The 23,887-nt window shown below is 42.3% G+C and overlaps 1 protein-coding gene across 1 annotated transcript in view; it reads right to left on the bottom strand.

Annotated features, from left to right (window-relative positions):
* Positions 1-22,154, bottom strand: part of DYNC1LI1 (dynein cytoplasmic 1 light intermediate chain 1) — a 32,870-nt gene extending 10,716 nt beyond the window's left edge. Inside the window, exons 1-4 of the mRNA XM_048510815.1 lie at positions 21,968-22,154; positions 21,198-21,271; positions 9,092-9,208; positions 3,951-4,181 (exon numbers count right to left, since the gene is read on the bottom strand). Coding sequence (XP_048366772.1) covers positions 3,951-4,181; positions 9,092-9,208; positions 21,198-21,271; positions 21,968-22,107 — 562 coding nt within the window. The 5' untranslated portion in view covers positions 22,108-22,154. The remainder of the gene's footprint in view (positions 1-3,950; positions 4,182-9,091; positions 9,209-21,197; positions 21,272-21,967) is intronic.
* Positions 22,155-23,887: the final 1,733 nt, after the last annotated feature.

The following is a 23,887-nucleotide window of genomic DNA, read 5'->3' as shown; positions in this document are numbered from 1 at the left end:
CTGTAAAGCAACCACAATCTTCCTTGGGAATCACCAGATGTAACTGGAAAATTTTTTTTCCACTATCAGGGACACCTGCTTCTTTAAGAGGAGACCAAGACCTAGTAGGACTCCCAAACTCTTAACAGATTATTTCAGTGAAAGCTGTATGCCAATAACTGTAGAAAGAATAGTTACATTTAAACAGTGGCCGTTCCAGCCAGAATCACCCCCATCTTATCTGGACTTGCTCTCTCTCAGACCACCCTCAGATTCTAGCCATTCATGCACTTGTGCTGTGCTTTGCATTGAGCTTAAACGCTCTTCAGGTTGGATTCTGTGTAATGCACATGTTTTCTTCTCTCCTGAACTTGCTGCACCTCAGATCAGAGAATCTGCACAATTTTTGAAACCTCTGAAAGTATAATTTTTCCTCTTGCTTAGCAGGGAAAAAGTTAAGAGAGACAGCATGCATTTCACTGTCATCAGATGTTCTCACTCCTCCTTGCCTTCCCCTGGCCACCCAACAGCACTTCCTCCCACTCTTCGGGGCAATTCAGAGTAATCGGAAGAGCGTTTCCTTTTTTAAAATACTGCTGGAGCAATAGACTGGTGAAAACTACATGAAATATACATGGTCTAGCAAAAGGCAGCAGAGAGCAATGGCAGCAGAGAGCAACTTTCCCAGTTGGAGGTTGCACAGAGAGAACAAGTGAGTAAATTGGTGGATCGGCTTGACTGGGGACACTGTGAAGCTGACGGCTGTAAGGTAAGTGCTGCGTGCCTAAAGGGCCACTGGGCTTCTCAGCAAGTGGCTTATTCAGAGTAATATACAGCTTAAGTGTTGTCAGCATATTGATGACCTCCTACTCTAAAACTTTGGACAACCTTATCAAGAGGCATAAATATGTTACGGATTCCCTCAATGTCAGGCTTATCATCTTCAGTTCAGCCCTGCAAGATGCTAAGTTACACAACTAAATGTGAAGCAAGGCTGTTATCCTGTTGCTGTCAATTGGCATCCCTTTGGTCTTTACCTGGTTGCTTCGGCAGATCATTTCTTAGCTGGGAGGTGAAAAGGAACAGATAAAAGACATTAGGAGAATCCTGCAAAAAAAATGCCATTTTGGTATAGGACCAGAATTGCAACTACTTTGCAAGGAGGAGACTTTGCTAAGGGGATCAGTTGAAATTCCATCTGCTGCCTGTAAGTGGAAGTCCTCACCATTGTGGAAAGATTGTGAGTTTGGTTTAAAGGTATCTGTATCTGAACTTCAGACATTATTTTCCTCCCAACACATGAGGAAATGTATATGTCCAAAAACATATGCAGACAGAAAATAAAAACCTCATGGAATAATTACACTTTGTACACAAAAGGATATTAAAACCTCAATGTTCTATTTGCTTCTTTAAAGTAACTTTGGAACAGGAGGGGGGTTGAGAGAAATTTGGTTTCCCTAATTCGCAAATGAGGGAGGGGCAACAAAGATCTGTAACAGAGATTTCTGTCGATGCAAGGAAATCCCCAGGTTTGAAGAAAAATCTTGAACCTGGGAGGGAGGGGATAAAAATTACAAAATGTTTCAATTAAAAAAAAACTTAAACTGTAGCAATTATAGATGTCTTTGGGGTATAAAGAATGGGGATGGGGCGGTATATCAATTCGAAAAAATAAAGAAAAAAGAAAAAGAGAAGAACCAGGATCTAGCTACTTACCAAGGTTGTGGAAGAAAGGTTCTCAAAGTTGTTCCAGGCCCAAGCAAATTATGCCATTTATTGTCAGGGCTGCTTCTACATTGGAATTTTGCCCCTCATTGCAAACTGGATGTCCTGTCTTTTCTGAAGGGGAGCTTTCACGCAATATCATGCTCAGTTCCCATGCTTCACCCCTTTGACCCAGTTAATCCCTCCCACCCAGAAACATCCTTGATCCAGCTTGATGGGCAAACTGTGGAGCGACTGTGAGTACTCTGTCTACAAATCTGGGGAGCGGAGAACTTAAAAATGCCAGAGCTGACCGCTGCAATTCCTCTCTCTTTTAAAACCATAAACTGAGCTTTCCCCCCTCCAAAGCGAATCCCTGCTGCTTTGAGCTGTGATGGAGGGAAGGGACTATATCATTGGTATTTCTGTGCTGATGCAAAGGATTACAAGGAGCAGGGAGAGCAGTGAGCAGTACAGGGATAGGCTGTGTAGATGCTATCCCTGCCTACCTCCACCCGGATTGCTGCTGCTTCCAAAAAGGAGATGCCTTTTTCCACCCTCCCACAGAAGTAGCCTAGATTATTCTGGTAAACAGTACAGATCCATCCACCAGGAGAAGTAGAACGAGTCACAATCTGAACTAAAGTGCGGCTGGCAAGCAAGGTGAGGAGTTACTGTAGTTAATATCATCTGAACTGGAACCAAGATGCACTAAGGCTGGAAGAGGAACCCCATCTCCCATCATTAAAAGGGAAATAAAGTATTCTGTCTTTGGAAAACAGGTCCTATCCTTCTTGTCATCACTAGTTAAAACCTGCAGAACAGTACTGGGAATATTGCTCCTTTGTGATCAATTTTTCTACTCTCCCTATTAAAGATTTTATCCCACTTTCCCTCAATTACCAGAAAAGACCAAAAATGCTTGGGCATGCTCAGCAGAAATGGGGGCTGACTATTGATTAGCAGCCCGCTCGCCCTTTAACTCCCCATCTCGCAAACAGATTGTTTCACAAATTTCAGCTTTCTAAAATTATTTACCAGCTTAGACTTTATAACTTCATAATGCATTTCTCCCCCAGCTTCTGCCTATATTTGAGGTCTATGGAACTAATGAGAAAAAGTAGGATCAATAATTTTTTTTCTAAGATGGCGTCCAGCCCTTTACAGGAAGTGACATCGTTTAGTCCTGCCTCCCTGAGAATAGGTTGGAAATCACCCATCCAAGATGCCCGAGATCGCCTCCAGGAGAATGGTAATATTAATGTCAAAAAGGGTTGCAATAAGAGTGAGAGGAGGGTGGCCATAAACAAATAATTCTTCGTTCCCTTTAGAATCAGTAGTGCACAAACAGAAATATGTCCAACTTGGAAATCAGTACAGAAGCTACTAGCAAGACCTGTATATAAACTGAATTCTGGATAAATGTAATGAACTGCTTTCAGCAACCTTTGCATTTAACATTTTAGATGCTATTGGCTTAAATATTCACCCCTGAGTAGGGGCTGGATAAATCATTGGCAAATGTAAAAACACAATCATAATAAACAATGAAATTATATTCACTGAGTGAACTTCTAACATACTCTGCTCCAAAGAGCTCCAGACAATGTTTACTGTTATTGCTTCTCAATGTTATTCTTATAACAATTTTGTGATGCCCGTAAGGTTGAGAGTAAGACTGGCCCAAAGTAATCCAGCAAGTTTCATGGCAGAGCTGGGATCTGAAACCAAACCTCCTAGCTCTTAATCCAGACAGGACTATAATATCACACCGCACACTACATATATGAGCAGCACTCATCATATATCTTGTTTTATAATGGATTTAGAACAGATACTAAGGAAAATTAAATGGGCTCTAGCAGGGGATGGGGTGGACCTTTACCAGCCAGCCACCTTTTTCCGCTCCCTCCCAGTGGTTCTCCCTTCCAGTGGTTTGGACTGAATCGTTATCACATGCTAAACTGTGTGAATAAAGAAAAATCTTTTGAAAAAGGCTACATTTTGTGTATAGCTACATCATTATAAAAACCTAAATAGACTACAGAAGATCTTTCTAGAGCTTTTATAAATCTTGACAAATATAACTAATTAGATGTCTGGGAAAGATGTGTCCTTATTATGCTTCCTTTAATGGTGGGGCTTGATAATAGCAGGGGATGCCTTAAAAGAGACATTCGAATGACAAAAGAGGGCATTTACATAAAGAGGGGTTTATTTTTCCCCCCAAAGCAATCAAGTTTCTGCACTATTTAAATACTTACTCTTTTGTTCCATCTCTTTCATTTCTTCAGGAGGAATTTTTAATTTGTCAACATGTTCTCTTACAACACTGGCCCATTTCTGTAAAGAGTCCAAAGCAGTCCATGGCTTAGACATGTCCACTACCAGCATAACTAGAGTGTCCTTTAGAGAGCTGGTTTCCATTGCAAATTTAAGAAGACCTTTATGATACAGGTCGCCGTCCAAGATCCAGACATTACACCTTGTCTGATCTGTAAGGAGAAAAAGCAGAAAAAAAGTTTACTTTATGTACTACTAGTGTTTCTTTTACCACTGTTTATCATCACTACTAGCCTGTGACATCCAACCATCTAGATACAGAATGCTAGTTTTAGAGTAAAACATTTCTAAATTTGGATGCCTTACAAATATCCTCTTAGAATACACAGATATTCTGATCAAAATCAGATTGACTTCACATTAAAAGCCAGGGCCCTCCTGGACTCGTTATATTAGAAGAAAATATTACATTAAGAAAGTAAGACATACCTACAAAACATATAAAATACTTTATAACAGTATAAGACTGCTTCGGCACAATGATTTTCCCCTATTTGGACAGCTGAAAGTTCGGATACCAAGAGGAAATGACCAATCAGTGTTGTGACCAACCTGTGAACAGCTCATGGGGCTCTTGTCTTCCAGAGAACACAGAAGCCTAATTTTCTTCAAAGGAGAAGCTCAAAAGTGGCTTCATGTAGAACTTCTATCCAGACACTTCCCTATAGCTACCACTGGGGCGGGGGGGGGGGGGGGGAACCTAAGCTTTAACCTCCTTCACAGGCTTTCAAAGGGCTCCCCCCCCCGCTTTTTACTAATGAAGTGCATCATAATAATACAGCACAGCTCAGTAGGAAAAGGTAATGTAACAGAAGTGAGGAACCTTCCACCAAAATCGCAATCACATTTGCACTTCCGTGCAAGCACAATGGAAAAGATGAAGAGGTACAGGTGGTGGAGACAGCCATGAACAGCCCTGACACACTTGTGTTTGGGGGAGGTTATTCCCATACTATTTGCAGCTATTGCTGCAAACAAACAAGCATTTCTGTGAAATAATAAGTTTATGTTTCAGTGAACAGCCCTGAATGTAACACCATCCCACATTTGCTCCAATGAACTAAAAAAAATAGAGCATGTATAGTGATTCTGAAAAATTTTCCTCAGTTTTTAAATCCACACAATAACACATGCCAAAATTGTACTGGAGAATTCACTTGTCCCCTGCCATGCCCCCACTATGCTAACAGGGCTCGTGGTAGTGCAGGAGGGGTGCAGCAGCTGCCCACCAGCATGTTTGCCCTTCTGGTTTGGTAAGTGCCCCAAGGAAGACAAATCCACCAGCACAGCCCTGACCACCTCCACAGGACAATTCCCATTACCACCCCCACCCCCAGATTGGACCATAAGACAAGCAACTTGAGGAACATGAAGCACTATAGGACAGAACAGTTGCTGCTGAGTGTATGCAAGCATGCAAAGCTTTTATTGGCATATAAACAGAACATCCCATTCCTCAAGAACTTCCTCTCTACTATTGTTTAAGCTTCCACAAGCTTCCACAGGCTGATGTCTCTCTCCCTCCTTTCGCTGACATCCAGCTGTTGCCAGCATTCCATTTTGGAGCTTATTTAGTCCTCACCAAGCAGACTGGGTGGGTTTCTTTCTACTAGTCTATAAAGGTATAAGTATGCTTGGTTAGGTCCCAGAATGCCTGGGTAGTTCTCAGTGCAGTTATATCCCTTCCCAATACACACCATGTGTATATGGCCATGGTTTTGAAACTTTCATCAGGTCCAGTTTATTATCAGTTACAGCAATGGCCTATCTTGGTTTTGGAATAAGACTTGGATTTTACCACCCTAAGGCATTTATGAACCTAAATAAATGTTGAGAATAAGTATGCCATGCATAAAGATACAATTGATCCATTTGTATAACGTTATTACATGCAACAATAATTTTTCCCTGTTGGCCTGTTATGATGATGGTAGAAATAAATTCAGTTGTGACAGACTCACAGCACATCAGAAAAATATAACCTGTCAGAAGAGCATTCTAAGAAGAGATATTTTGATGAAGGAATAATTTAATGCAATCAATCTATGGATAACAGAAAAGCACAACTGCACCAATATTTTCAAAAAACATGATGCCCTTATGGAGCACTTCTGAACACTCAAGGACCATTATGGGATTGATCTTTGAGCAGCTGCTAGTACAAACAAAACTAGAAGGTTTTTAGCTAAAATAAAATTGCTATAATTTATCAAATATTCTTTGAATACGATTAGCTTCAAAAAAACAGAGAATAGATTTCGAAGTGATATTTCAGAGTCTAAGTGGAAATAGATTTGGGATGATTCCATTTCACAATGTTTTGGCTAGTGAAGGAGCAACCTCCTCCTTCACTTTCGAGCTTTAGAAGGCAGTAGAAAATGGTTTCATTTAAAAGATGGTTTTATTTAGGATTGCATTTGGTTAGGCTTATTAGCAATCCTAAAAGTAATTTGAAATCTTGGTTTTTATGTTTTTATTTTATTTTGGATATTTCGTCTATGCTGCAAGGCTCCTTGAGCTCCATAAGGAAGTCAGTTAATAAATGGTTTATATCAATAATAAAACCAATCGAACGCTCTAGAATGTGATAGGCTGACTACAACAGACTGAAAGTTGTATTTTAGTACTACTTCGCCGTTTTTAAAAATCCCAGTTTTCTCAGTTTTGCTTTTAAAACATACGAGTTTTAATTCAGACTAAACAATCAGTGTTTAAATGACACAATAAATCAACCAACGATGGGTAAAAAGCTGCTGTGCAAAGCAGCAAGATGTGTGGAGTACAATCTTGATATTTGCTGAGCATCAAGCACTGTTACACTCCCAGGGAAAAAGTTTCAACAATACCCAGAACACAGAATTCAGTGGCATCTTCAGGGTATCATCCACAAAAAAAGACTGATCTGAGATGGAAAAATACATACAAAAAAGAGTAAGAATGGAGAAAAGTGGGAAAGAGAAAGCATTTAGAAGGGGGTAACAAGAAAAATCAGTGATGCTGGAAAGATTGAGAGCAAGAGAAGGAGAAGAAATAGAAGGCAGAAGCTGGGATCTCAAAGCAGAGGAAAAGTGGAAAAAAGGAGGCAAAGCAAGACTTTAGATATGGAAAAATGGGCAGCACAATGCAGCAATCAGCAACTGCAAAAGAAACAGGAAAATGATACACTACTCAGGTATGAGTTAGGGAAAGAGGAGAGTGGAAGCAATAGCAATTAAAGAGGGAAGACAAGGTAGGCCCTTATGAACAACCTCCCCCAAAGAATTCAATCGTCCTACTGTCATCTTTCTTCCATTGTTCATCCTTCCCTAGCCTGCCAATTCACTTCTGCCTAAGGCAGGGGTAGGGAACCTGCGGCTCTCCAGATGTTCAGGAACTGCAATTCCCATCAGCCTCTGTCAGCATGGCCAATTGGCCATGCTGGTAGGGAAACTGATAGGAGTAGTGTTCTGACCAGGCTGTCTGGAAGAAACATGAGTCCCCAGCCTAAAACAACCAACAGTGCACTTCTAAGCAGAATTACACCCTTGGGAGACAACTGAAGTGAAATGAACTTTGAAGTGTGGAGGTCTTCTTAGGACTACACTATAAGGGCTGGCTGTACAGCGATAAATGTGATAGGCCAGTGTTGGCGAACCTTTTTGAGACCAAGTGCCCAAATTGCAACCCAAACCCCACTGATTTATCGCAAAGTGCCAACCCAGCAATTTAACCTGAATGCTGAGGTCTTAGTTTAGAAAAAAACAGTTGGCTCCCCCTTCTTCCGCCCCACCCACTCGAGCAGGGGCCAGCCTGCTATAGTCTCCAGCAAGTCCCGCGCGCACCGCTCTGTGCCTCTCTAGCATCTCTGCCTCCTCTGCACCCCCCCCCCCCCTTGGGCAGCAGCCACCCAGAGCACAGGCACCAGGCCCACCAGCCGAGTCCTTCCTGCTCACCGCAGTGCGCAAATGTCATGCTCAGTGGCCCAGGCCAGCCTAGATGTGTGTGCGAGTGCCCACAGAGAGGGCTCCAAGTGCCACCTCTGGCACCCGTGCCATAGGTTCACCATCACTGTGATAGGCTGTGATTACCCAACTCACAGTCACATATACCATTGAAGACTCTCCTTACAAACTATACCTCCAGTCAGGGCAGTGCTGAGCACTCTGTGTGTGGAGAGAAAGGAGGGAGTATTACTTGCCTCTTTCTTGGGATCTGTATACTCTGCATTTGCATCACATCTGCCATATAAGGCCTTAAGTCTCTTTCAGGTCAGCTCCAGTAATAGAGCTCCAAACCACCAATCTGAGCAGATTTTAGTTCATGAAAAAGTATGTGGGATCCATAGGGGAGCGCATATACAATTCCTGTACCTCATAATTTAATCTAAGGACAACAGAGACTCTTATGATTCGCTGATTTGTGGTTGCTTGTGACCAGAAGTGAGAATTCCTAATGTCTGAACAAATGTTTTCTTTGTGGCAATACCAGAGAATGGTCCATTGGGTCACTTACCGTGAAGGGGCCTCCTCTTGGACGACAGAAAGGCATCTCGGTAGGGGGAAGAGATAGAAATTCTATTGCATAGCAGTAAGATATCATCTCCTTCGTCCACGCGTCTGAATGGTAATGGTTCCATGCCTGCTGAAAAAGGAGGAGACGGCCTCCCACCGGAGGGCAGTCAGGACTTGGGTGCTCCCTCTGTTCTGACATTCTTGTCGAATCTAGACCTGAAGTTCCCTCTGCCACGAAAGGATCCAGATCCCTTGTTCGACCAGTAGTTAGAGGGAGCACCCAAGTCCTGACTGCCCCCCGTGGGAGGCAGTCTCCTTCTTTTTCAGCAGGCGTGGAACCACGACCATTCAGACGCGTGGACAAAGGAGACGATATCTTACGGCTACACCATAGAATTTCTATCTCTTCCCCCTACCAAGATGCCTTTCGGCTCCAAGAGAAAGGACACAGAGTTTTAAAAGGTTGTAAGAACCTATTGGCATCTGGTAACTGACTAGAAAAATGCCGCCCTGTTAAAGGTTGAATAAAACACACACAGTCAACAGCAGATCACTTACCAAAGAGTACTTACCATCTCTGTCTTCATCATGTACATTTAAGTACAAATATTCCATTCCTCTTCCTTTCTTATATTCTTCAATTCCTTGAAGTTTTCCTATTAAACTAGTTTTACCTGCACCATCTTCACCTGCAATTTTAAAAAATGGCCTTTATTAATAATGTGCATACATAGTATAATTTGCAAATAGAAGTGTTATTTCTTTGTGAGAGTTACTTTGAGCTTAGAATACCTGAAAAAATGAACTTGTTCACATCGCACCAGCATTACACATTAAAATGTACTGATGGTGTAAGATGCACTACCACACTTATTGGATCATCAGCAACACAAGTTTGAGAACTGGCTTTAAGATCCAGCATCTCATGCAAAAATGTAAGAGTCTATTTTTAAAAGGAAAAATTTGGCAGGAAATATCAATTCTTTTCCAGCAGAAAAACTGGAAAAAAACTATTAAATATGTTCTCTTTTGAAGTGACTGAAATGTTTTCAAAGACAAAGTGTTACTTACTCAAAACATGTTACACATTTTTATGTTAAACATCTATTCTACAACATTAGATAATGGGAACTAGACAATGGGTAATTGAACATGGAAATAACCTACGCCAGTGATCCAAATCCCTCAGCTATAGGTTGGGGAATGGGGATGCTATAAAACTTGCCCCTTGAAACATTAATAAATGTTAATCATATGTCATATATTACCTCCAGAAACCCCACTATGTAAAACACTTTAGCTATTTCTTGAGCAGTCTTTTGCGGATTGTGAAATATGCAAAACTGAAGTAGAATCCTGCAAACCTCAAAGTTTAGAAACCTATAAAGTTGTAAGGACCCTCACAGATATTCAATGTATTTTGTACCCAAAGGAACAGCATATTATAGTAAAGGAACAGCCTACTATACAGACAGCAATGTGCTACAGCAATAAAGGCAAGAAGACCAAGCAACTAGTCAACAGTCCTTCCTTGTCAAAGACTAAAGGAACACTGCTGTCTGACTGAATACATAGTAGATTCAATGTTCATCTAGGATTTATCTGACTTACTGTCATAAAGAGAGATGTGAGAACATATACACTGACATCTTCCTTTGTGCTTTAATGCAAAGCTAATGAGCACCGATATTAAGTGTTGCTCATCAGTATGCATACCTGACTTTAACTAGCTACAGCTGGGATGCACATTATGTGATCTTGTGTGGATTTGATGTGTGGCCTTGTGTCTGGACTTCCCCAAATGAAACCACTACCACAAATTTGGGAAAGGGGGGGGAATTAGTATTCTGTTGTCTGGGAGTTGATGTCTTCTCTTCTAACTGACAACAGTTAAGAGTGGAGAGAGATATATAATGTGCTGACCCCAACTTCTCACTGTCTTCCAGAGAAGTGGCAAGAACTTTGGGGGAGGGGATTCAATGCAAGTCTTCAGATGTGATGGAGAATTGGGGGGGAGGTCAGAAATTCCCTTTTCAGCCCTGAGAACTGCTAAGTAACAGTGTTCTTTCTGATTGTCCATAAAACAGTTGCACAGATTGTGAGAGAGTACAGTTAAAAAGTAGCCCACATAGTTCCTTCCAGTCAAGACCCCATATGATCCACATAAGAGTTTGCATTGTGCATGCAGCACCGTTCTGCCCCCTGCTAGAACAGATGCTAGACAAAGAGTTCCCATAAGAGCAAAGCAGATGAAAGGCAAACCATTTACTGATAGGTCTTCGGAAATAGGATGCTATCACTACACATAGGCCACTGACTAACCCAAACTCTTAGTGTTCAAACAAACATGATGCTTGGTGTGGAATGAAAGGAGCTCCAATAATTTCCCCCCACTGAAACTTAGATACAAGGGAAATCAGGACCACAGTGCAGCAGGAAGGATGGTTAATTCTACCTCCTTGATCTGAAACAGTGCTGAAAGTTTAAAAAACCCTTCCCTTAGCCTGTAGTCCTGATCAAAATTTGGACTCCCACATGCTTTAGTTTGTTGCGGAAGGAGTGATGGAAGCTTTGCTCATGGAACTCCCAGCATCACACCTGTGAGCCCTTAGGAGACTGAATAACAGCCATGTGTGTCTCAGTTACATGTACTTTCTTCTTTTCAAAACTCTGCCAAGAGTTAAATCATCAACGTAAGACTGACATGAGGTGAGGGCATCTGAGAATCCTGGCTAACTTTCTCTTCTCTTGCACATTTTCTGCTCAGAGTCACACCTTAAGAAGTTTCGGGGAGGTATAATTAAGAGGAAAAAAAGCTGCCAGAGGAAGAAAACTGTAGAATTCCTAGACACCTGTAAGCTAGTCCTCCAATGCATGTTGCAATCTTCACTACAGACTTTCTAAATTTAAAAAAACCTATGTATCAGTGTGCGCAACAAGTATTTGTTTATTGACTATATTTGTAGTCCACCTTTCTCACTGAAACTCAGAAAGGATTGCACAGTGTACACCAATACAATCAATACAAAAAAATTAATAGGCAATATTCTAGGATTAGGATTACCACAATCTGAATAAATATACTCACACAGCACAGATACAATGCAGCAATAATAAAGCAACAACATACTAATAGGTGCAGCAAACTGGTAATTTTATTTTGCTCTCAAATTTCATCAATTTATGGCAATCCCATTGAATTTTCAAGGCAAGAGATGTTCAAATGTGACTTGACATTGCCTGCCTCCATGTAACAACTCTGGCAGACTATCCAGGACTATCCTGGTCAGAGCAAAATGTCATACACAATGGTATAATCTACAGTCCCCTTCCTTTTATAAAGCACTTTCATAAACAATATATTACAATATACAATTTATTACAATATAGCCCTATTATCTCTAGAGAAAATCTCTCCTAAACAACTCCATTTTATATGGTTAGTGAAATGACAGGCATTTGGAAGCCTTCCTAAACCTCTCAGGAAGGTGGGGGCCACAAGGATGTGCATGGCTGGCTGGTGATCTTGCCCATTTGTAGAGTGGCCCCAGCAAACGCCCCTGAGCAGATGAGCAAAGCTTGACCCTTGACCCTTAGCTTGACCCCTAAGACTGTTAAGAAGCAACTACCAGAGTAATGATAGAAATCCGAGAAACACAGAAAAACTCAGTCTGATAATCTGGAAATAAAGTGAAACTGATAATGAGTGCCACAAGCAAACAGTGAAGTTGGGTTTTTTAACTACAGATAAAAGAAGCTTGAAAAATAAGACAAATGCATTCTTGGTATGTGGAGTTGTATAGTAGTATAGCCCAATCTCAGCAAGGTCTTGGAAGCTAAGCTAGATCAGCACTTTGCAAGGCAACCTTCAAGGAAGACTTTGCAGAGGAAGACAACAGCAAACCACCTCTGTTCAATCACTTGTCTCAAAAATCCCACCAGGGGTCATTGTAAGTCAGCTGTGACTTGAAAGTGCTTTACACACACATCTTTATTGTGGTAAAGATTTGAAAGCATTTCTTGACTGAGGAAAATAGTTAAAAGTGTCCTGAAAATTAATACAGCATGAAAATTAATTAATGTCACAATAAAATGCAAAAAATTATAGTGTCATAATAGCATGGTTTAATTGATATTATCAGGGTGTTCTAAAATCAGCCATTAAAATGTTTATGTTCATCAAAAGTTATATTTAGTAGATGTTTTAAAGTGCAAGTTGCATTAAAATTGTATGTAATTGTCTGCTTTAAAATGAAGTAACTACACTTAAAGCAAACTAATTCCAACCACAACAGTAGCAAACAATGCACTGGATTTACTGCAAAAGTGTCTTCTCATCAGTGAGGCGAAGAGGGGATGTATAATTTATGTGGTGTCAAAGTAGGAATAGATCATGGAGCAGTGCTTTTGCATGACTAGATAGGGATGGCCCCTTACAGTCCAGTAAAGTATACAACAAATGTACATAACCCTGCCTGAACAGTTGGAGGCATGACCTAGCCAGCCTGGATGACTGAGCCCCACTGTTGGAGAACACCCACAGACCAGGTAGGTGTTTCATCAGACTCCAAGGATGGAAAATGATGACACTGAACATCGGTCAAACTAAAAAACAAAACAAATAGCAGTTTATTGAAGCCTAAACACAGAATGTTGAAAGTAGATTTAAGTTGAAAGAAAGAGAAAAATTGGGGAAATTGTCCTATTCAAATTGTTGAGAGCACTGCAGGGGCAGTTTTTTGTTGGGGTGGGGAGAGACAGCACAACAATGATCAGCCCAACTCAGCAAGCAACTGGTTCAGCCAGCCTTTTTTATATGGGGCCCAAAAATTTCCAGAAGTGGTTTCCACCTGCACCTAATGCACCCCTGCCCTGCCTCACATTACACAAACCACAACAATCCTCCACAAAAACCCCCAATAATTAGTTACTGCCTAAAAAAGTAACAACAGAGAAACACAAACCTATTAGAGAAATTCTCAATTCCAGAATGACTTAGCTGACTATCTACCGCTGTTAATACATGATGAAATCCAGAAAACCACCATCCACTGTAACCCATCATTCCCTTGGGTAATATAAAAACTCTATTTAGTCACAAACAAGTATGTTTTAATTGTTATGTCAACTAATTAGTAAGCATACTTGTTCAAGTAACATAATAATTAGATAGTTCAAAACTTGATTTAACTCAGCAACTGATTACAGTGTTCTTTTTTGGCCATTCAAATTGTCATTTAAAATCAACCCGCCTTGGAGGCAAAACAGATTCAAAGCAATCAGAAACAAGAAGAGGGGTTCTCATTATAGACATTGACAGTAGATTTGACATAAGGCTAGCAGACGTTATAAGATCATAAAAGGCTGAATTTGGATTCCAAATTGCAGCATAATTTTTAATTTAAAAAAGACAAACCAGCTGTAGTAGACACAATACCCAAATAAATTTAAGCCGATCAAAATTCATATGATCAATTGATCAAGTACACATAATGCCTATGTATTCACGAAGTCAATAGTTATGAAGAAAATACGACATACTTTCTAGATCAGATGACTGGGAAATGTCCCACTGACTTTAAGATTGTTCTCTTCTAAAAAACAAAAACAAGACGACAGCCTCACAGACTGTAGGGAAATGCCCAGTGTGCAGTTTTGCCTCAAGGATTAGCCCACCCATCCTGTTTTTTTTCTGACTGAGCCGATTCAGCCAGAAAGGATGCTGGCATGCTAGAGAACTTATAAAGTCTGCATCTAAACTCCTTCCCCACCCCCCTTCTGTTACCCAAGGGGTGGCAGCAAAGAAGCGGGGGGGGTGGGGGAGGGGGGTGGCAGGAATCAATTCAGAAAAGGAGGGGAAGGAGACAATGAAGTACCTCTTCTACAATGTCTGTATTATGTATATTATGCAAGAATAATGTGATCCTGTCAGATTTTCAGATATAAATAAATTTACCAGTAAACAGAATTAAGAACCATTAAATTCAGCCACCCTTCTTAGCTGGTAAGCACACAACATATTTCAATACTGAACTAAATCGTAAGATGTAACACGTTTTTTAATCTGCTTTCTTGGTAAAGAATTTACCAATCACTCGCATTCTCCCTCATTTAGCCAGAGCAGAATAATCTTTACTAATTTTAACTATTTTCCAATGCCCAGCAATGCTATTTTCTGTACGTTTTTTACAGATTGAATAATATTGCTTTAGGCAAAAAGGTTTCCTAAAGTCCAAATGTTAACACACTACTCCCGACGGAAGCTGTTTTCCATGGAAAAAAGGTTTTTAAACATTTAGTGTTCTTGAAATGGCAGACTACAAATCTAAAAACAACTTTAATAAAGTAATGTGTGTGTATGTGTGTGTGTGGGGGGGTATGTATGTATAAATAATTAAAATTAAACTGAAACAATAGCCAACAGGGGTTGTAATTTAAAACAGGAACCAGTAAAATCAGCATTAAAGCAGGTATAAAAGCAATAGAACAACAGCGGGGAGAGAACAGGCCAAGGCTGACAAAAAAAGATTCAGCCTGGAGTGTAAAAGCCAGTAATGTAGGCATTAGGTGAGAATCATGTGGACGGGCATTGCACAGGCAGGATACCACCACTGAGAAGGCAGATCTCTAGTTGCCTCCACCTCTCTTTGGTGAAGGGGATACCAGAAGTAGTGCTTCAGACGAAGACCTTAACTAGCAGGCTGAACTGTACGGGATGGGGCAGTTCTCCGGGTACCCTGGTCCCAAATCATTTAGGCCTTAAAGTAAGGACTAGCATTTTGAATTGCACCTGGTAATGGACAGCCAGCCAGAGTGCGTACTCCAACACAGGGCTGATACAATTCTTGCATCTCACCCTAACAGAAACTTGGTTGTCACATTTTAAACTAACTGAAGTTCTGGGACAGTCTTCAAGGCCTCGTGTAAAGTGCATGCAGTGGCATAAACTGAAGGTGATTACCTCACAGATCATTATGAACAGCGATAGCTGGTATGGTGGTGCCATGCCGCCTCCATGGGAGCTCTGGGTAGTTCAGAAAGATAGAAAAACTTAAATTCCTTGGGCTGCCCAAATTACCCCATAGGACAAACAGGCTTATGATGCAGCTTTGTGTGGTGCAAGTCTGCAGTGGCAAAAGCCAGCACACCCAGACTGGAACGCCAGTGGAAGCCGACTAATATCAGCTCCACCCCTGAGGACACCCGCCTCCCTGCACTGGTGTCCACTTGGATGCCAGTGTAGCTCCACAGCTGCCCAGACTTCCAGGTTTGCCTGCCAGAGAGCTATGAGGTGGCAGGATGCTGATGTTGTTGCACCGTCTGCCAGCATGAGTCCCCCTTATGCTGGTGTAAGGAGAAAACATGTTGGCGTGGCCATCCATGGCTTCCACAGAACTGTTGGCCGCACATCTGGATTGGGCTGCCCATGCCACAGAGAAGACCTTAGCTTCTTCTAATTTCTTAATCATGAAGAATGAGACAGATGATAAACCTAATCACCTTACAACAGGGTTTAAAATGTCTGTAACCCACCACATTTCTATTACACAAGAATAGTTACACATTAATATAAAAAAACAGCCTACTTAATGTTACCAGACAGCATTAATGTTTCATGAAAAAATGCAGCCAAATTCTCTCCAACAACACAAAGCCACTCATCCGGCAGAGTTCAGATGTTAGTCTGAACTAGCAAAACAAAACAGGAGTCCAGCGGCCCCTTAGAGCAGTGATGGCGAACCTATGACACGGGTGCCAGAGGTGGCACTCGGAGCCCTCTCTGTGGGCACACACACACAGAGTTCGTTATGTGGGGGCGGAAAATCAACCCCCCCCCCCACACACACACATCTAGGCTGGCCTGGGGCACTGAGCACGACGTGCACGCACTGCGGTGAGCAGGGAGGACTTGGCTGGCGGGCATGGTGCCTGTGCTGTGGGTGGTTGCTGCCCGAGGGGGGTGGGTGGTGCAGAGGCGGCAGAGATGCTTGAGAGGTACAGAGCGGTGCGCGCGATACTTGCTGGAGGCTAGAGCAGGCTGGCCCCTGCTCGAGAGGCTGGGGCGGAGGAAGAGCGAGCCAACCGGTTTTTTCTAAACTAAAACCTCAGCATTCAGGTTAAATTGCCGGGTTGGCACTTTGCGGTAAATAAGTGGGGTTTGGGTTGCAATTTGGGCACTTGGTCTCAAAAAGGCTCGCCATCACTGCCTTAGAGACTAATAAAATATGTTCCAGCAGAAGCTTTGGTGAGTCAGAGCTCAAGTCGTTTGACACATGAAGTACCATGAGAAACCAAAGAACCTACTCTTTTGGATCAGCTCAGAATTATTTATCTGATTCTCCCCTCCCCATGTTCAAAATTAATAATGAAGAGGACCCCCCCCACCCCACCCCGCTTTCAACAATGAATAAGATTCTCAGACTGCTCATTGGAACTCCCACAGGCTGGATTTCAATCCAAACAAGGGAGACAGAGGACAAAGATTTAATTGAAAATCCATCCTAAAAGATTTCACTATGAGAAAGGTGTTGCTTGGATTTTGTTTCTTGGGTGCTTTAAGTATTTTTAAATTATGTTTTTCAATCTCTCCCCTCCCCAGTACTTCTTCAAGGAGGCCTATTTAATTCATAGTTTAACGTCTACATTAAAAGGTATTTTAAAACACTGAATGCTTTTTTTACAATTATTGTCTCTGTTGTGGGGGCTCTGGTTAAATAGTAAGATAACCCACTTAAAAATTATATTGCTTAAATACAGAACATTAAGAGAAATCCTAATACCTTTGGCAAGGAAGGAAAATATCTGTTGTCCACAATACCCAGCAGTTGTAAACATGTTATTCCAAGTAAACAGAACAGATTTTTAATATAGTTCTGCTAAAGCAACCTGAGACAAAATAATAAAAACAATAACTTCTTTTTAAGATTTCTCAATTACAGTTTAACCAAGCTGTTAGAAGAATTGTCATCTTAGACTTAGTAAGAAGCCAAGGATAGAGACTAATCTAAATAACAAAGATGTAAGTATTGTGTAGGGAACGACTACAGAAGTAAAAGGCCCTTTTTAAGAAGGCATATGCCCACTAGTGTTATTTACTAAAAACAACCTTAGATGGGGCATTCAACCCAGGCAACTGTACACCACTGCAGACAGCTAGAGCTCATTGGATTGCAACCCCTCTAGCTTAAATGATATAATTGCCTTCCCAAGATGCAAGTTTATTTGCAACCTTATGTGACTTCTTTAAAGGCCTCTAATAAGATATGCAGACAAAAATCTACACATATTTGTGGCAAAGGTCTTAGATGCTTCATTGCCAATCTCACATTTCAGATTTATGTCTATTTTCACACATTTAAAATGTGACTAGACAGCCGTTTTTTACCTTTAAAGCATCTTCAGAAGAGGTGTATGCTTTAGAAACCACTGTATTACACCATTCAATCTGGGGATACAGACTTTTTAAAGTATTAAAAAATCAATTATCTTTTTAAAAATTGCTTTTTATCCAGACAGGGCTGATTTACAAATTACAAAGTCCTTGTAGATGCCCATGAGAACTTTGAATCACGTGCACCCTTGAGAGTTCTATTCTTCACAGACATGCTTGGGTTCAATATGGATCAGGATTCTGGCACGTGCAAAAAAATGACTTCTACACAGCTTTTGGGGGAGGGGGGATGAAGCGCCTTCTTTATATGCATTAAGATCTTGACCTAAATCAAACCCTTGCATGCCTAGGAAACAGATCTCCCAGCACGCACAGGATAGCTCAAGTTCTTACTGGACATTGTAATATTTGAACTGGCCCTCAGTCTACATGCCTCAAGCTGAACATTTTTTTAGTTTACATGGTCATAGGAAGCTGCCTTAAACTGAGTTACACCATGATTCAATGTAGCTCAGTACTGTCTACTCCACGTGTCATCAATATTTTCAACTTCTGAAAAATATTCTGAGCTACTTCCCCCCAAGGGGGAGTATTTTACCAAGTTTTCTTCTCTCCTAGATTCAGAACATGGGCTAAGCAGAACAGAGAAACCTGTGAATTTTTAAAGCACCTGTAACAGATCTTTTCACAATTTTTTTCTGGTTTTCTGGGAGATGAACAACTATCATGTAGCAATGGGCAGGTTACTGGTAGTTCACAGGCACATACACAGGAAGCTGCCTTATACTGAATCAGAATCTTGGTCCACCACAGTCAGTGCTATTTACTCAGACTGGCAGTAGCTTTTTTGGGTCTCAGGAGGAGGTCTTTGACATCACCTGCTACCAGATTCTTTAACTGGAGATGTCAAGAATTGAACTTGGGACCTTCAGAATGCCAAGCACACACTCAACCATAGGGCACAGCCCCTCCCTGACAGTAGCTCTCCAGGATCTCAAACAGAGAAGACTTCCTAGCTCTTGCCACTCATTCATTGGAGATGCCTGGGATTAAACCGAGGATCTTCTACCTGCAAGACCTTATGCCTGAGCCACGGCCCCTAATTAATGAGGTGTGCTCAATGAAATAAAATTCAGGATTGCCAGAAACTTTGTAAAATAAACAAAGCTCTCAGAAGGTTAAATTCTAGATGAGCCTTGCATTTACAGGTCATTTATGGGTCTGTCATCTGCCAGTCAATACAATATATTGAGCAATAATAAGCAGAAAGAGAACTCATTAGTGCAACATATGCAATGTTGTTCTACTTCATAGCCCAACAGACTGGCAGAGGGTCATGGGATTCTATCCACTTTCCTTGACCTCTCCTCCTGTCAGATATAATTCACTCAATACATTAAATACAACTAACCATGAGACTGGCATCAATGCTAAGCACAGAGAGGTAGTCCTATGACATGTTACCAAGCTTTCACAGTTATTATGGAGATACAATGCTTTGACTGTGCCAGCCCTTAAAAAGGCAAGTTCACAGTTTGTTAGATCTTTGTGCTGCTCTTACATTGTATTTTTAGCTCACCCAGTCACATTATAGTCAGTAGATAACCAATGAGTAGAAGTGCCATGGAATACTTTGTAGAAAATGTAACTAGGAGCAGAGAGTGAAGTTTTTTCTTACAGGGAGGTTTAGGATGTTAGATCAGCAAAAAGATATGTATCAGGTAAAGACGGGATAGAAAGTAATGAAGTTATAAATGGAAGTGAAAGTAAATAGAAATGACTTTGCTTTGAACTAGAATCAAAATGACATTGACTGGCACATACATTACTGAGATATAGAACAAATTACCACATGATGATGGGCGGATAAAGAACAGCTTTTTCATTAATTGTTAAAAACTATGAGAGCCAAGAACACAGTTCCCATCCAGATGCTAAAGAATCTTCCATCATGCCATGCTTCCAGTATTCCCAAGAACATCTAAGCAGCACAGCCCAAGACAAAGTAGGGATAAAAGCCACCTAGACAAATTTCTATTGCATTTTTGATAAAAATAAGTCATCTGTCAATTAAAACTCTCTACCCTCCTGTACAAGTTCCTTTTAGGAAAGCTCAAGCATTGCACATTTGTAGCTTTACAAACTACTATGAACTCTGATTCTTTCACCCATTATTATTTGTATTTTGCAGAATCATGTGCTCTTACCTCAATTTTGTCCAGCATTTCCTGCTAAAACATTTTCAGTCCCAACTCTTTCAAAATTTTATGCCTGCACACTAAGCAACATAGAGAGCAATAAAGCAGCTCAGACTGCGATGGCAAACAACAGTCTGGGGCAATCAGTCATAAATAGAACTGCAGGCATGGAAAGCAGCCTGCCACTTGATATGGCAGATAGCAACAATCCACAACAGAAAAATACTAATACAATAACATCAGTATTTTTGTTCCTAAGTGGCAAACCCCCTGCATACTTCCTTCAAAAGCAAAATTTACCTGGGTCAGAAGCAGCTTGAATCTGCCGCTACAGTGCCTGACTACAAAAGAATTTATTTACAAGAAAACACCCTAGTTGAGAATGTCATGAGATAGTGCATGGAACAGTGCCCCAGACAGCCTATGCCCACATATTGGCAGAAATATTGCTGAGAAAATAGCATATTTTTCACAATGCACTTCTCAATAGCAAATTCAGACACTGCTCCAGGGAAGATTCAGACCACACCAGCTGTTCACCAGACACACTGGGGGTGGGGAAGAGAAAGAGAGTCTGCTTAGGCAAATATATCAGAGCAGACTGAAATGCAGGTAGATGAGGACAGCAAGCGTAATGCAAGCCAGTGGAGAGAGAGAGGCCATAACACAGATTTGTGACAGCAATGCTCTCTCAAGAGGTCTTACACATGTGGGCAGAGCTCATCCTCCTAGGATGTCAGTCAATAAACAGGCAGAGACCCTGAAATGGACCCTGGAAGTCAGTTAAGCAATTCATGTTCATGATAAGAAAATAAAAGGCAAATCTTAACATCGTGCCTACGCTGCATTTTTCATTCAACAGAGGGATACCTGCCGGCTCCCAATCAGATCCCTGCAGGGGCGGGAAACAGAGCACCCAAATGAGCCGCTGCAATGAACCACTTACCCCTCCCTTCCGCACAACCTACAAAACACAACGCGGTATTCTGCACACGCCCTCTGCCTGAGCTCAGCAACTAAGACAAGAGGCCCAACCTTCTAATTAATAAGTAAAAAGCTAGGGAGAGCAGAGACACATCGACCACTTACCCAACAACAAGACATTTTTTCCTGAAGGCAATTTCGAACGGGAACGAGTGGACACCTCGCTGAGGATGCAGGACCTGCCGGGGAAAGAGGAACAACAGGGAGGCCGATGAAGAAGGGCACCTGTCAATTTAACAGACTGAATAACCCAGGAGAAGCCAGGAGGCCGCTTTACATCCAGTCAGACTCTTGATCTAGTGAGGGCAGTATTATTGTCCATTCTATTCTGCATAGCATATTTACAAGTTGCAATCGTTATAAATGAATTCATTTCATGGGAGACGAAATTTATTCAGAACGATTGCAACTCGTTGTAAATATGCTGTGCGGAAGCCACTAGAGTGAACAATAATGTGACCGGTAGCAGCTCTCCAAGGATCCAAGCAGAGATCTTTCATTCACCTACGACCCGGTCCTTTTTAAAGAGCAGATACCACCGGGGAATGAACCTGGGACTTTCTGCGAGCCCCCTCCCCAAACGGTGCTGATGAGCAAGGGGGGGGACAGCTGTAAAAGGAGGGGCGGAAAATGAAAACCATCCCCGGAGTGGAGGAAAGCGAGACGGAACAAGGGGTGGCGGCATTTGGCTGGGTGCATCCTAAAGGGGCTGGGGAGAAGGGAGGCACCGGCCGCGAGAGGCAGGTGAGGGGAGGTAAGTGCACCTGGCCCGCAGCAAGGGTGGGGTTGGGGGAGGCGGAGTCACGGGGGAGTAACGGTATCCCTCTACAGAGATGGAGGGGGGAGGGAGAAGAAAGGGAGAGGCGCTCCCCTACCAGAGATTCTGCCCGTCGTCGTCCTCGCGCGGGTCGGGACCGCTGCCGCTGTTCGTAGCGTTGAAGGCGGCCCCCCCGTAGCCCGAGCCCAGCCCCGTCGAAGAAAAGGAACCGGCTCGCCCTCCGACCACCGCCGCCATCTTCGCCTGTGCGCGCGGGCGGGCGCGCGCTCTCCCTCGGCTCCCCGCCCTCCCCCAGCCCAGCGAGGCTAGGCTCGGCTATGGCGCCGCGGGCCTCCAGCAGAGGAGCCGGCCGCGTTGACAGGAACCCGGATGTTGGCAGTTGAGCGGGAGGGCGGCGGGTTTCGGTGCAAGGGCTGCGCTCCGTCGTTGCCGGCTGCCCCCTTGTTGTCGTCGTCGTGGTCCCGGCCACCGCCCCGGCCCGTCAGTCCTTGGCCTATTGTTATGGATTGGTGGCTGACGGAAACAAAGAGGGAAAGGTCGTTTGGCGCGTCGGTTGCAAACGCCTCGCCTGTGGCTTCTTGGCCGCACCTTTCGGGCTTTCTTGCAGCCTTTTCGACAGCCTCTAAAAACTGTAAACTATCGTCTTAAAATATCCGTCACGTTGCCGCACCTTAGAAGCAGTATTGAGTAATGGTTAGAGTATTATTTGGAGACCCTGTTTCAAACCTTTGTTCTGCCCTATAACTTGATTGGTGACCTTCTACCCATTTCAGCCTACTTCACAGGGTTGGTGTGAGGATAAAATGACGGAGAACTGTGGCATGTTCTGAGTTCCTTGAAGGAAGGGCCAGATTTTTTTCAAAAGTACTAGATGCATAGACTTGCTTTCTAACAGCAGGGATGCTACCAGGAGACCCCATGTCTTTCATTTTGGAACTAGGGCCTTGCCAACTCAGTGTGTTGACTGTGTCCCCTTCCCCTTTCCTGTCCTCTAAATGTCTTCTCATAAAGCTGAACTGATCTATATGGAAATAACTAGTGAATCCTGGAGGTCCACATCTAAGACCTAAACAAGTTCTGCTCTTTGTGACCTATGTTTGAAAGAAAATCTTTCAACAAATGCAGCATAGTATGGGTATAATTTGTTTTGGAGGAAATAACTGATCTTGAGGCATGTGATGCCTATCCTTGACCTCATTTTATGGATCATTTGTAATTACTGTTGCCTCTGGCGTTTTCCAGACCTTTAATGAGGGGGTAGTGCTACACTCTCATACCACATTGCTATTGGTGTTCATATCCAGCAAAAAGAACTGGCCTCTTACTGTGGAAATAGGGCTATCATAGCTGGCAGAGGATGGCTATATTCTGACTAGGAGTGCTTTATTTGTTTTGTTTAATTGAAAAGCACAAAGTTTATTGTTCTTTGAACACCAAAACAGGCAAGAAGTGGTACAATTTCACATTGTCTCAGAACATTTAAAATAGAGCAGTTGGCAAGAGGAAGTTGCAATATGACTTAAGATGATACTAAAGGTAACAGGTATTACATGCCCATGTCATTGACCCAACTGGTCCATTCACATAACAAAATAATTGTTTTTTTCCGTAGCATAGGCTGCTAGAAAGGGCTGGCAAACCGGAGTTTCCGCCAAGGAAGGTGTTTGCTGAGCAGCCTCATTTGGCTAATTCAGCAACCAGCGTCTAAATAAGAGAGCAGTCACTGTAGCTGTTCTTCAACATTGGAACTCCCTATGGCCAGGGGTCCCTAAGGTTTTTGAGTCTGCAGGCATATTTGGAATTATGACGTGACATGGTAGGCATGTCAACAAAATGGCTGCCACAAGAGGTGGACCCAGCCACAAAATGATTGCCACAGCATAACTTTAGGAACACAGTGCAGATCCTTGTACTGTGGTAGCAGCTGCTGGCAAAGCAACATTTTTTTTAAAAAAAGTCTGCACATCCAGTCAGAAGTCTTGCTGGACAAAAGACCTACTTGGCCCCACCTACACCC

The sequence above is a fragment of the Sphaerodactylus townsendi genome, linkage group LG11, assembly GCF_021028975.2.
Source record: "Sphaerodactylus townsendi isolate TG3544 linkage group LG11, MPM_Stown_v2.3, whole genome shotgun sequence".
NCBI lineage: Eukaryota > Metazoa > Chordata > Lepidosauria > Squamata > Sphaerodactylidae > Sphaerodactylus > Sphaerodactylus townsendi.
This window is presented reverse-complemented; position numbering and strand designations above follow the sequence as displayed.